Here is a 15,320-nt window from a genome sequence, read left to right on the forward strand (position 1 = left end):
AATTATAGATAATGGTTAAACCAGTATCTTTTTCTATTTTGTTAAAAATAATCGGCCAATTTATTAATATTAACAGTAAAAAAAAATCGTTCCACGTAACTTCATTAAGTGCCTTTTACACTGAAATTCCCGACGCCCTTTGATGCTTTGCATCAATACTTATCTTTTAGTAATACTCTTATCCATTTACTTGAATATTCTTGTCAGTGGTGAACGCTATAAAGTGTTTTCAATTTTAACACGGTTTATTATAAACCAATTAATGGTTACGTTTTTAACTTAATGCCATAAATTAAAAAAAAAACAATATTGAACATAAAAGGTTTGATATGAACAAGCACTGGTTACCTTATTAATCACAAAAGCGATCATTAAAATATAATGTGAACATGTGACGTTTTTGCAGTTATGCTTTATTGATTGACTGTAACTGATCCTTACGGCCAGTTAAGGTCTCGTTTATGTTCGAACTATGAGCGTAAATGCAGTAAGAAGTTGACGATGTTATATCTAGGACATCATGCTTCTGTAACCTGTAGAAATTGATAATATGCTTATCATTAAGACATAATTCATGCTTTAAATAATTGAAATACCGTAATATACGGTTACGAAACGATGAAAGAAAACATCTCAGAATATAAAGGGTTAAGGCTAAGCGAGACTTTAGATTGTTTGAGAGAAAGAGGAGAGGCATGGAGAGAGATGGTTGTCAGAATACCGGTGGTGCCCAAATGGTCGTCCAGACAACCAGTTGGGTGAAGATCGGGTTATATTTTGATTTACAGATAATGAAGATACATGCAATTTATTCAACAAAACATATCACTCAAGGGTACTTGATAATAATAAAAGCGAAATTGGAGAATCAACCGCGCAAATCGGAGAATCAACGGGTTGCAGTGTCTTCTTTCTGTTTGGTATGTGTATCACAACCCGTTTTACATTTGTGTTGTATTGAGAAAATAATTGTATTATTGAGAAATTCGGTGCACTTATATACAATGTAGGTTATTTTGTTCGTTCATAGCCTTCTAATCATAACGACTGCTTATATGTCAAATGCATACCAAATTGATTCCGACCGAAATGAATGTTTTATTCATGTATGGAAGGGCTGAATACACTTGTATGCAGAGATATAGTGGGGGGAAATGACTTAACATATGTAATGGTTTATTTAAATAAAACGCACGTGAAAAACAAGCATCGTGACATATACGGAACGAAATATGTAATTAAGTAGCACTCGTAGCAATTACCTGATATACTTGTCTATGTGCACTATATAAAGTTAAAAAAAATTACAAACATCAGCTGTACATATTTTTGTTTGGTTCGTATGATTTTATTTTTGTTGTACCCGGCTCTATTGAAGGATTCTTTCAGGCAAATTCTACATTTAAACTTATATGGTCCATGAATGGGATATGGTGTCTCAGTCCTCCTCTATTATAAAATTTCTTATTGAATATTTTGCAACGAAAAATGCACTTCTTATCGCCATCAAACCTGCATCTTCTGAAAAGACAGTAAAAGAATGGTTAAACAGAAGTTCATATCAGAATAAGGACGACACGCCATAAAATACATTTAATTAATGAAAATATTACTGTTAATGGCTGATACAGATTCCATTTTCTAGTACATCAGCCTATCCATAATCCATTCTCTTGAAAATATGTGAATTGATAAACTATAATATTAAAGTACACTTGTACACTTTTTAACGATGAGTCGGTGTCAAGCTCTTTAACCTAGAAAAGAGCTTTTTGTCATTTGGCCGTGATGTCCCAAAATGCGCTCAAAAGGAAGTCAGTTCAAAAAGGGGGTAAGACCAATATTTTTGGGCAACACATTATGAACCGGAGATGAAATGGCGTCGGGAAAATGAAAGAATCGTGATTTAATGATATTTGTACATCCAAATTGTCGAACGTCAAGTAAGTAAAAAAAAGATTTGTGGACGGTTTTCCTTCAAGTACTTTTTTATCCTGACGTCTACGATCTTGAAACAAAAAGCATATACACCTTAGAGCCGAAAGGTCGAATTCATTAAAAATAAATATAAATACAAAGTGGCCTACCCGTTGAAAATATCCGCCACTCCTTCTCGAAAAACACAACAAAACGACGCCATCTTGGAAGTAAGTTCCAACTAACTTTATTTAAAGCCTGTAAGCTCCCGTATAAGCATGCTGCCCTGGTTTTGTAAGAAAATTATTGAATTCCGTGGTTTTCTTAAGTTTCGTATGAAATGAGTTGAAATCACTAACTTTGCACATTCTGTGCTGTTTATCACATCTACTTATGAATTTGATCACTTTGCATGTCTTTTATTCTATGGTCAAATCTTACACCTCTGTCTTTTTTTAACCCTAAAAAACGACATTTAAGACTTTCTTTTCAAAGTTTCCAATAAAAAGGAATCAATTCGTACAAGTATGATTAATTTATTACATAACGGGTTAATACATATATAATATATTAACATAGAAATTAAATTGACTATATCTTACCTGTCGAATATCAATGATTTATTGCCACAAAAAAAGTACACATCGAACAGATTGATCAATTCTGTCTATACAAACTTACTCTTAATTGTATCGAATAAATAGTAATAATCTTGTCGGGTAATGTTTTGTTTACCGCGTCCTTGTTACTTCGCTTCAGCGTTAAACTTGCGTTCATTTTTAAAGCGTGAACGAAGTTTATGTGTGCCCAAAAGCCCTTTGCTCATGAAGTCACATCGATTATGTTTCATAATAAACCTTAAAATGATCAGCGCCAGCAGCTGTAGCAACAACAACAGCAACAACAGCAGCAGCTTCATCACTGCCGTATACATTAATTGGTATTAGAAATGCATAAACATTTTATTTTTAGTAACAGTTTTTCCTAAATTGTAGTATGAATACAAAATCATAGGATTGGCGCGTCGCAGTTCATTTGTAGAAATACTTGTCGCTACATTAAAGGGATCTTTTCACGGTTTGATAAATTGAAAAAATTGAAAAAAGTTGTTTCAGATTCGCAAATTTTCGTTTTAGTATTGATATTAGTGAGGAAACAGTATTACTGAACATTAACCATAGTCCAATAAAGCCATTATATGTATCTTTTGACGATTTGAAAACCTAAAAATTATAAAGCGTTGCAACGCGAAACGATTGAATAATTGGGAGAGTTCTGTTGTTGTCGTTTAAATTTACGAAACTACGAAGATTGCTTATATAAGGTATAAAATACATTAACTGTGTATACTCGGCGGAATAGCCGAGAGGGCTTATGCGTTTTTACTTCAGACTAACTCCGGGACTCCGGGGGTCACTGGTTCGAGCCCTGGTACCGGCTACTTTTTTCCTTTTTTAAATTTTATTCTTGATTTTTAACTGGAGCTTTTAAGATCCAATGTTTACATTTATCAATATAAAGCATTTCATGACAAACTTAAAAATATGCCAAAATCTGTGAAAAGGCCCCTTTAATTGTCAGGTAAGCCCTATGAACTCTGCATAATTGTTCCTCAGTACCGTGACAGTTCTGGGATGTCTTTTCGGGCGTCGCCTCGTTGACGGACGCGCGTGATAAAGGAGCAGAGCACGCGGAGTGAGACCGAACAGAGAACTTGACACGTCAGGTACACGCTCAAAATTACCCCGCTGCGTCACAACCGCTGTACCTTAAGACAAATGGTCATTCTAATTAAACAATTCGTTGGTCCTTTTAAGTGTAAAAACGTTCACTCAGCTCCTGATACTTAATATAATTTGAATGAGGAGAAAATAAAAACAAAACTTACAACCGATATAATTACTGGCATAATGCAGGGTAGAAAATCGTTACATGTTTCCCTTTAAGGCTGTCTCGAGCTATGAAATGTTTACATTATAAACATATAAAAACTAATTTAACAAAACTATCTTTAATAATTTACATGTATGTATGTTTTAACGTAAGTTCTTTACTCCATGCAAAATACATTTTACATGCGCTAAAAGTAACATGGAACGTTACCTAAAATAACCGCTCGTCAATGTATAACTACTTTCGATTTTGAATTAGGGCAACTAAGCAGTCACATGCTGTTGAATTGTTTACTGAAATACCAGATATATGCTCGAGTGAATAAGGGTATCTCAGCATTGATAACGGAATGCTATCACAGGATGTGAACGATATATTTGAACATTTATGATTAGTGAATGCATGTATTTTATATAAATTGACTTAACTTTAACAGATACATGGGTAACTGTTGTGGCAATGAGGTAGGATATCTTTTTTTCATCCTTAGAGCTGTATATCCACTTGCAGTCTTAATAATTTTAAGATTAATTTCTATTTAATTAAAAACCAGAAAATGAAATGTTCGCTCTTTTTGTATCGCACATATTGTGTATTGCTAAATTAACGGTTGCATATTGAACTATGATAATAAGAGTTGGTTTAACATATTCACCGTAGTGCTCGATAAGTAATACACGTGATTTAAAGCTGCTGCGCTATACTGTATTCGACATATGATATTTGCTCTGCAAATCGATAATGTACTGAGTCATTTATGAGGAAGTAATTAAAGGTGTTGTGTTCCTTTTGTCTTTAAATTTTGCATATATAAAGTGAACATTTGAACAATACAACGTCCATGCCAGCTCCTGATCTGTTTATGTGGTTGAATGTACCGGTACATGTAGTTATATGACTAACAATATCGAAACAAACACATTTGATATTACACAAATTTATCAAATTTTGTCAGGAAGGTACTTCATTGCTTGTTTCACGCAAATGTATTACCCGGTATTTCATTCCAATGGGACATTATATGAACTGAAAACATATTAATTTACCGGATAAATTGTTTTTCTATAACTTTCACGTGGCAAAACAAGATTTCGTCAGACCACATTCACATGCTATTTTGATACAGCTAACGAATTGCATACGTGGATTGTTGACATCATACGCAATGCATAATCCGATTTTGTCAGCACATATATACATTGCATATGTAGGTTTAGTAACAAAATACATATTGCTTAATAGGATTTGGTCACAACATATTCTGTTCTCATTGCATAATCGGAGTTTGTCGAAAATTATACATTAAATAGTTTGGTTTTGTTACAAAAGGCGCATTGCTTAATAGGATTTGGTCACAACATATTCTGTTCAATTTCATAATCAGATGTTGTCACAGCATATGCATAAATAGGTTGTGTTGCAACATAAACACATAGATGAACTAAATTCCCACGACATTCACATATCAATCATAAGTGCATTTTGCCACACAAATGAATTACAATCTAGACTTTTGTTATTGAATGATGCACTGTCCGATTATCAAACAGCATAAATGAGCCTTGTTCTGAGAAAACTGGGCTTAATGCCTTTTCGAAAAGTGTCGTCCTATATTAGCCTGTGCAGTCCGCACAGGCTAATCAGGGACGACACTTTCCGCTTTTTTTCGTTTAAATGAAGTCTCTTCCTAGCAAATATCCAATTTAGGCGTAAAGTGTCGTCCCTGATTAGCCTGTGCAGACTGCACAGGCTAATCTACGACGACACTTTACGCACATGCATTATGCCCAGTTTTATCAGAACGCGACATACATAATGATCGCATGCGTGGTATGTGGCACAGATGGCAACATTGGATAACTGATATGATTTGTTACAGTTAACTCACTGTATACTCGTGTTTCTTAAAAGAAAAAGAAAACATACAAACGCATTTAACTAGTAAAACGAATTTTATTTGCGTAGATGGTTTTAACACATATCGAGAAAAATCGCGGACATTGCGCGTTCTTCTAACAGAGTTTCTGAACTTTCATCGATTGCTAAGTTTGTGAGAAAGACGAGGACAATTTTCAGTAACGGTAAGCTTTGGTGTCAGCTAGGGTCCTAAACGGTTTGTCATTCATTCCACATGTTATTAAGTTCAACATTATGTATGCGATGTCTTACACAATACCGAATTCGTTACTGCAATTAAACATCATTAGACATTGCTTACCCATGTCACCATGCGATTCTTCACCTAATGAGAAATAGCAAACAAACATTCTCAAAATGTTATCAGAAATGTATTCAATATTATAATATTTTTAATTGTTGTATTACCGGTACACGGGAAACAGGGTAGTCTGTGATATATGCATGTTAATACAAATTATGCGATGTAGTATGTCAGTATTGAAGATTACTGTCGTCATACTGTGTCTGGAGTTTCATGACACGTATTTGTATATTTTCTAGGAGGAGGCTGACCCTTTGCTCGGGACCAGACCGGTGGGGGCTCGGACTGGTACCTTGTCGCAGCCAGTAGCGAACACTGTTGAGATCCAACCGCAGTTGGTACCGCAAAATCGCGGGACAGAGCCGTCGTACATGTCCGCTCGTCTCCAGAAACCATCACGGGAGCACGAGTTTGGTAAGTGAAGTATTACATATATTAAAGCATTCTTTCATTGGTTACATTATATATACACCAACAGTGATCAAAATCATCACAAATAAAACATCCGTCAAGATCTGAAAGGATTTTAGTGTTGTTGTGTTTTTTTTCATTTCTTTTTAATGCAAATCAATATCATGTTTTATTCATTTATCATTTATATATGGTTTGCACTCAACAATGGTTATAAAGGAATACAAAATAAAGTTGCAAAATGAATTGATGTACACAACCCGTTTTGCTGAGCCGGCAAGGATTGCATAATCAAATGTCAGTCACTCACCATTTTGCCAAAGGTAAGTTGGTATACCTACAATGTACAAAATATGCGCACATGCAAATTTTTTTTCCCAAAGGCTTATATATAGGCCTACGTGTACGGGGTCATTTATTATGTTTAAATGGTGCAGAAATAGTGTTCATTTTTTATAGTTTTTAGTTATACATTTCCTATTGTTATACCTCATAAGGTAAGATCCCAATGATTTTCTTAACATGATGCCGTTTGTTGAATACGAGTCCATAAACGGCAGAATGTTATTTTTAATTATAGTGTTGGCTTCTTTTCGATTGCCGCTACATTCGAAGTATAGAGAAAAGATGAAGACGTTAGTCGTCCGTAGACCCTCCGCTTGTATTTGCAGCTTGTTTTGCAATCTCACAGGTTCGATCCATACACCTTCTCTTGATGTTTGGTGGTCCTTGCATTTATGGAGGATTTTCGCGGGTTTTTTGTTGGCTTCTTTACAGCGGCATTTTTGTGATGGCCCATGGTGCAATCTCTTGTGAATATGGTAGGTTGCTCGATTGTGTCATGTTCAAAATGTGAAGAAAATGATCACCTGTTCTAGTCTTAAAATGTGATGCTAGCTGTCCTTTGGCTGTTAAGTACCGAAGGGACACTTGAAAAACGTGTTCAATTCTTCTGGACTGACTCAGTTGCCCGCTTGGCCTTCTTCCGCTTCCACCTTTGCTTTTATGTCTGCTTCATCTCCGTGTACTCGGCAGTGGCATGTGGCTCCTCTGGAGTACAATTCATAAGCACAAAATGTTCTGTAGTGCTTTTGTGAGGCCGGTCAGTTTGTTAAAACTTTCATGGCCCAAACGAACATCTAAGAAAGACTGGCTCGAACACACGAGTCAGAAAGACTATCTTGCAGTCCTGGACAACTTCGCCGCTGATGGTGTTGGCAGCATAGTTCAATGCTTTCAACATAGCTCATTGTTTGTGCAGTGAAAGCTATTTGGTATTGCGTTTGTCTGTAACAGTTCATCTTGGTACTAACGAACGCCCCATACCTCCCTATGTAGGCTACCTATATTGCTGACACATCTGTGTATGCCGTTATCCATTCTTCCTGAAGGTATCTTTCTTCAATCATTGCAGTAGTCAGGGATTCTATACTCGCGACTTTCTGCTAATCGTTTTGTGTTACTAAATGTTTGTCTGGGAATTTACCCGGGTCGAGGAGATTGCCGGAGGAGCTAATGTGCCTTACTTCTGCTGGTAGCTGGTCCCGACGCTTCCTTATAATTGCTTTGGTTTCTCGGACACAACTAGATCTTGTCCATCTCCTTACTCCGAGGCAGTTGACTCGGTTGTGCATCAGATAATCCTCTGAGAGCATTTTTTTTTTCAAGAATTGCGTGGATCTCACTGCACCGGTACTGATCTAGGGTATTCTGGTGGGACTGGGCAGCCGTCTTCCAGAAGTTGGAGCCTTGCCCCAGATAATACCTTACTGTACCTTTGTACACCTGCTAGAGGATATTTTCGTTGGCTCCCAACTGTGCTGCTTCCCGCTTCCGCATGGTCTTCATACTGTCGCGGGATATTGTTCACGGTGATTTTGCCTGACTGAACTTGGCTACAGAGTGAAACAAGTATGTTGGAGATTCCTAATTGTGGATGGTTCCGCACCAGTTTGAGGTTCCAGTTGATATTTTGGACAAGACAAGCTGCATTTTATATGTGGCGTTTGTTGATTACGAAAGATGGCTTTTTATCCACAGAGGGTAAACATGTTTTTCAAATATATACTGACAGTAAATTTATGTCGGTATGCGTAAAATGTGCATGTATGCGAACGTAATTTGTGTGCATATATATAGAGATGTATTTATTGTAAACTATTAATGTGTAAAAATAGCTTTGTGGACAAATACTTACGGCTAAAGTTTCTGTCCTGCAGTTAATGTAATATCTGACTCAGTAATTGTGCCAGCTTACAAACACATTTATATACAAATCTAGACTGGTTGGCTGAACTAAATTCAGACGCCAGAAACGTTCATCATTAATAGCATAAACACGTGATACAATTCATAGGTGTTGTTATAAAACTTGCGTCATGGTTGTTTTAATTATTAGATTTAAAATTGCCTAAACATACATAATTCTGAAATAAAGTAGGACACATCAACAGGTAAAAGCCTCTTAAAATGGGTTTTGTTTCTGCTATTCTAGAATATCAACAGGATACAAAGTATAAGAAAACCTTGAAACGCTAATACACCGTCTATGAAGTTACTTGATGCAATTTTGGGTCATTCACTTTTTTAGGCGACACGTTTTATGTAAAAACAAGATTTCCTTCAACGTCCCAATAATATCGCGCGTGCATGTGTACCTGATTTTAAGCCACGCACAAATGAGATACGGAAATAAGAGATATAATATTTGTAATAAGTGCACGTATGTACCACACTTAATTATCACTATGTGATGTTATCTTTTTTCGATGTTATCAGACTTCTACTAACCGACATTAATGGATAACATTCCAGAGACCTCCATTAAACTGATATCCACGGTTCAACTACAGAAGATTCCACTTCCGGTACTGGATAAGACTTTCCAAGTAAGCCGCCCACGTGAATTAACTTCTCGTTTTGTTGATATTTAATAGCTTTTCGATAAAAGCATCTCAATATGAGTTAACAAGTACACTACTGATGGGTTAACTAGTACACTATTGATGGGTTAACTGTTAAACTACTTACGGGTTAACTGTAACACTACTGATGGGTTAACTGTTACACTACTGATGGGTTAACTATTACACCACTGATGGATTAACTGTTACACTACTGATGAGTTAACTGGTACACTACTGATGAGTTTACTGGTACACTACTGATGGGTTTACTGGTACACTACTATTGGGTTTACTGGTACACTACTGATGGGTTTACTGGTACACTAGTGATGAGTTAACTGGTACACTAGTGATGAGTTAACTGGTACACTTCTGATGAGTTTACTGGTACACTACTGATGGGTTTACTGGTACACTACTGATGAGTTAACTGGTACACTACTGATGAGTTAACTTGTACACTACTGATGAGTTAACTTGTACACTACTGATGGGTTTACTGGTACACTTCTGATGGGTTTACTGGTACACTAGTGATGAGTTAACTTGTACACTACTGATGGGTTTACTGGTACACTACTGATGGGTTTACTGGTACACTACTGATGGGTTTACTGGTACACTACTGATGGGTTTACTGGTACACTAGTGATGGGTTTACTGGTACACTAGTGATGAGTTAACTGGTACACTACTGATGGGTTTACTGGTACACTACTGATGGGTTTACTGCTACACTAGTGATGAGTTAACTTGTACACTACTGATGGGTTAACTAGTACACTAGTGATGGGTTTACTGCTACACTAGTGATGAGTTAACTGGTACACTTCTGATGGGTTTACTGCTACACTAGTGATGAGTTAACTTGTACACTACTGATGAGTTTACTGGTACACTTCTGATGGGTTTACTGCTACACTAGTGATGAGTTAACTTGTACACTACTGATGGGTTTACTGGTACACTACTGATGGGTTTACTGCTACACTAGTGATGAGTTAACTTGTACACTACTGATGGGTTTACTGGTACACTTCTGATGGGTTTACTGGTACACTAGTGATGAGTTAACTTGTACACTACTGATGGGTTTACTGGTACACTAGTGATGGGTTTACTGGTACACTAGTGATGAGTTAACTTGTACACTACTGATGGGTTTACTGGTACACTACTGATGGGTTTACTGGTACACTAGTGATGAGTTAACTTGTACACTACTGATGAGTTTACTGGTACACTTCTGATGGGTTTACTGCTACACTAGTGATGAGTTAACTTGTACACTACTGATGGGTTTACTGGTACACTACTGATGGGTTTACTGCTACACTAGTGATGAGTTAACTTGTACACTACTGATGGGTTTACTGGTACACTTCTGATGGGTTTACTGGTACACTAGTGATGAGTTAACTTGTACACTACTGATGGGTTTACTGGTACACTACTGATGGGTTTACTGGTACACTAGTGATGAGTTAACTGGTACACTACTGATGGGTTTACTGGTACACTACTGATGGGTTTACTGGTACACTAGTGATGAGTTAACTGGTACACTAGTGATGAGTTAACTGCTACACTAGTGATGAGTTAACTGGTACACTAGTGATGAGTTAACTGCTACACTACTGATGAGTTAACTGGTACACTACTGATGGGTTTACTGGTACACTACTGATGGGTTTACTGGTACACTAGTGATGAGTTAACTGGTACACTAGTGATGAGTTAACTGCTACACTAGTGATGAGTTAACTTGTACACTACTGATGGGTTTACTGGTACACTACTGATGGGTTTACTGGTACACTAGTGATGGGTTAACTTGAACACTACTGATGGGTTTACTGCTACACTACTGATGGGTTAACTAGTACACTAGTGATGAGTTAACTGGTACACTACTGATGAGTATACTGGTACACTACTGATTGCTTATCTAGTAGACTAGTGATGGGTTTTACTTGAACACTACTGATGGGTTTTATAAATCACTAGTAATCTGGGTGTGGAATCAAAGCCAGGGTGAACAAATTTCGTGCCACAATTTTCATTCAAATTGCCATTATGTCAATTTTCTACTTAAATCGCCTATGTTGATGGGGTGCATTGTGTGCAGCTGAACGTCAATAAGGCGCTTTTTTTATTATTTTAATGAGTTAAACAGTTTTCATGAAACTGTCTTTGAAATTCGGCATACCGTTGGTTAGAAGATAGTAAAAACACCTATTATACGCAGGATGTGGGGCGGTTGTACAACGAGGTGGTCGGCAACTTCCGGTCCCTGGAGACGGAGATCCGCAAGTTCAAGGAGTTCTTCGTTGCCGACACGTCCGGTATACCGGTACTCGAGGAATGTGTAAAGCTTCTCGTCCAACGAATTGGTAGGTACGCTTGCGGCCACTTTGACGGCAGCTAAGCCTTTGTTTAAGCTTTTAAACAATAAAACTCGAATCTATATCATGAGAGCAATTATTTTTTTTATAATCCACTACTTTTACTACTGAAAACGGAAAAGAGTAAACATAAAATACAAGTAATCAAAACTGGAATTGCTACCTTTAAACGGTAAATGTAGAGTATTTGGGGTTTGGACTTAAATCGACTATGATCCAAGGAAAATAATGTTGTTGTTTTTTCCTGGTTTCTTTGTTTGTGTTTCTTGTTTTATACTTTGTAGCCTACACATAATGAAGATGACCAATGGAAAAAAGCCTCAACTTATAAGTTAAAGGATGGGCTCACTTTGTGTTATTAAAAAATGAAAGTATGGGAACTGGTTAGCGAAAAAAAGCAATCATTTAAAGTGATATTATGGGCATCTAACAGTTTATAGGTGTCTATCGCAACCGTTGTTTATTTTTGGTGTTTTCACTTCATATACACTTATATTTGTTAATGCAGCATCAACATACTAAAAACAATATCCCCGAAAGAAAAAAATGCATTTGAATACCAACCGTACTTTAGTTTGACAACTAATCATGCATGTACGATGTGAACCTAAATTAAGTTTTAGTGCAGATTCGTTCATACGACACAAAGACACAATTTTAATTTACGGATCATTTCGGCTTAGAGGACTGGGTGAGTCATGTAAAATACCGTATATAAAATATATTTTAATAAACAACTGGTAGCAAGATGAGTTGCAGGTAATTGGTCAGTAACCACATTTTAACTAACTCTTTTGACCTGTTAATTCTTATCAGCTCAATTCAACAGTGAAAAATGCCCATAGTATCACTTTAAAAATCCTTGGTTTCAAACACCATGTAATCATGATAGTGACTCTCCGTAAATGAATTTTTGTATTTTCAAATGAGATTTCGGTGTAAGAAAAGTACAATGTCTTGTATATTTACTGTTCACACAAACATTGATTTCATTTTAAGGCAAAGCAAAAATTACAATTGAGCGGAAGTCAAAGACGTTTATTGAAGTAACTTACGACAAGCAAGAGGTATCAAGACTTTGCAAGGGCGAACCAGAGCTGAGTCTGCTTCCCTTGGAGCACTTTTCCCGCGCATGTCGTCACATCCGGGACATTCTATCTCATGCTCCAACAGTGGAAACCAACGCGAAAATACTACTACAAGACGAGGAAACTCTCCGAAAAGAAATAATGAAGTCGGATTTGGAGAATGCTGAAATGCAGCTGGCGACAAAGGCGTTTATTGATAACGTTTCTAAACTTCGCGTTGTGGCTGCAGGAACAGATACAATAAAAAGGGATGCCGAAAAGAAATTTAACGAGGTTTCCAAAGCGAGCAAATGTTTCTTTGGTAATAAGTGAGTTTTAGTGTGGATGACTAAATTGAATTTATTGTATACATATAGGCCTAGCGGACCGCACAAGGTAATCTGCGATGACACGCACATAAATTGAGCCCCGTTTTTTCAGAGCGAGGTTTAATTATTATATACATGTATCAATTATAGTAACCTATTGCTCTTATATAAAATGTTGCATTCAGGAGAACCCTGTTATGATACATATGCAAAGTTTAGAAAAGTGTCCTCCATATTATCGATGAAATGCGATCTCATATTGAAATATCACGCAGTCTTTAACCCTTGTATGCCTAACGTCTAGCAAAAGGCCTTGGCAAACAGCGTAGACCCTGATGAGACGCCGCATCAAAAGCGTAGACCCAGATGAGACGCCGCATGATGCGGCGTCTCATCTGGGTCTGCGCTGTTTGCTTAAAAAAATTTCTTTAAGAAATATTACAAATATAGAAATAAATATACCAGACATCCCTAAATTTGGAAATAAATTGATCCAATTTAGAAGGATGGGAGATTCCACTAGGCATGAATGGGTTAAAATCATGACATATGTCTTTGTAAAGCCTGACAATGCTTACTCCTCTCGTACATACCAAACATAATTGTGATAATTTCATTGGAAACAAGAAAACAAGATGTGTTTGTGAAACACTATGTCCCCCCATATGTTTAACCTTTGACCTTGAAGGATGACCTTGACCTTTCACCAGTCAAAATGTGCAGCTCCGTGAAATACACATGCATGCCAAATATCAAGTTGCTATCTTCAATATTACAAGTGTATATTAAATTAGCGATTTTGACCCATATATTTGACCTTTGACCTTGAAGGATGACCTTGACCTTCGTCTTTCACCACTCAAAATGTGAAGCTTTATGAGATACGCATGTATGCCAAATATGAAGTTGCTATCTTCAATATTGCAAAAGTTATTGCAAATGTTAAAGTTGGCGCAAACAAACAAAGACACAAACCAACAAACCAACAGACAGGGCAAAAACAATATGTCCCTCAGTATATACTGGTGGACATAAAAAGTTCAATTGTGTCCATATTTTCCTTAAGGAGATCAATTTCTTTCCATAATGATGTATTTTCGTTAAGCACTGTGAATCGTTTTATAGTTTTGATAGATTGAGAGATATGATCTCTTCGTCAATTTTACCATGTATTACCATTAGGTCGTTTGTAAGTGGGCTCAATCATCCGAAATATCGGTACTTTCTATAGAATATATCCGGGCTTTCCTCGTAAAGGGAAATCTTTAGGGGATGCAGAAGACGTCATCTGTATAGTGGGTCGTTCAGGTTGGGAATCGGCTGTATTTCGCCCTGGTCCCGGGTTGACCACACAAATCAGTCTCAAACACACATCTGTCGTCTTACTGCCCACCACTAGTCCACGTTAGACATTGTTTGGCTTTAACGACATCTAAAACTCCCGCATTCTCGATCTCTAAATACAAATATCCATTCCCGTATGTATACTTCATGCTATACCCATCCGCACGAAAAGCAGCGGGTCGCAATTGTTCCGCGCTTATCTCATATTAAGTGAGTTCCGAATTATCTTTTAAATGACAAAAACGAACGCCAATGAGTCGTTGCAAATTGGGGGCATTCCGCTATTCGTGCATTTTGTACAGAAGAAGGCGTATTATAATATACATGCAATTGTGTGAAGAATTGTCTGTGTTTATTATCTTACATATGTGTTCTCATTTTAACAAGGTATTAGATCAATTTGTAGTTGGTTCATGGGTGCTCGTGGTTAATATATAAATGTTACAATTTTGCCCATGGCATAATCTTATGTGCTTGTTTCCGTTTTTGATTTTATGTTTACTTCTGCTGCTTATATACATGTGTAAACGTGTTCATTTTACTGCAAAAGAGAATTGAAATGCTTAAAATAAATGAAAGAAAAGTGTCGTAGATCTACATTCGGTCTCGGAATACATTTGTTTCTCCGACATGTGCTTATTTGACTGCACTTTCGTGCCATCACTCATACGTGATATATTTGCACGCCATTGTCTCCTATCTAACCTGGCAGTGGGCGCATGCGTGACAGAGATTTATGCCTCTTCATATGGCTTTAGCACCTAACGCATTCACTATTGAACCTCGTTCTGTGAAAACTTGGCTTAATGCATATGCGTAAAATCTCG

General features: G+C 36.9%; 1 protein-coding gene across 1 annotated transcript; it reads left to right on the forward strand.

The window, feature by feature from the left end:
- Nucleotides 1–4,057: 4,057 nt before the first annotated feature.
- On the forward strand, nucleotides 4,058–15,080 carry LOC127842138 (uncharacterized). The gene is made up of 5 exons (XM_052371480.1): nucleotides 4,058–4,274; nucleotides 6,271–6,445; nucleotides 9,257–9,330; nucleotides 11,597–11,741; nucleotides 12,753–15,080. The coding sequence occupies exons 1-5, from the start codon at nucleotides 4,251–4,253 to the stop codon at nucleotides 13,151–13,153; spliced, it is 819 nt and encodes a 272-aa protein (XP_052227440.1). The 5' UTR covers nucleotides 4,058–4,250; the 3' UTR covers nucleotides 13,154–15,080.
- Nucleotides 15,081–15,320: the final 240 nt, after the last annotated feature.

This window comes from Dreissena polymorpha, chromosome 8, assembly GCF_020536995.1.
Source record: "Dreissena polymorpha isolate Duluth1 chromosome 8, UMN_Dpol_1.0, whole genome shotgun sequence".
Lineage (NCBI taxonomy): Eukaryota > Metazoa > Mollusca > Bivalvia > Myida > Dreissenidae > Dreissena > Dreissena polymorpha.

What these genes read in the sequence shown, in the direction of transcription:
- LOC127842138 (XM_052371480.1), top strand. Translation starts at nt 4,251, where the DNA reads ATGGGTAACTGTTGTGGCAATGAG. An exon ending in TACTGGATAAGACTTTCCAA is followed by an intron (nt 9,331 to 11,596) that starts GTAAGCCGCCCA and finishes TATTATACGCAG; the next exon opens with GATGTGGGGCGGTTGTACAA. An exon ending in GCTTCTCGTCCAACGAATTG is followed by an intron (nt 11,742 to 12,752) that starts GTAGGTACGCTT and finishes TTTCATTTTAAG; the next exon opens with GCAAAGCAAAAATTACAATT.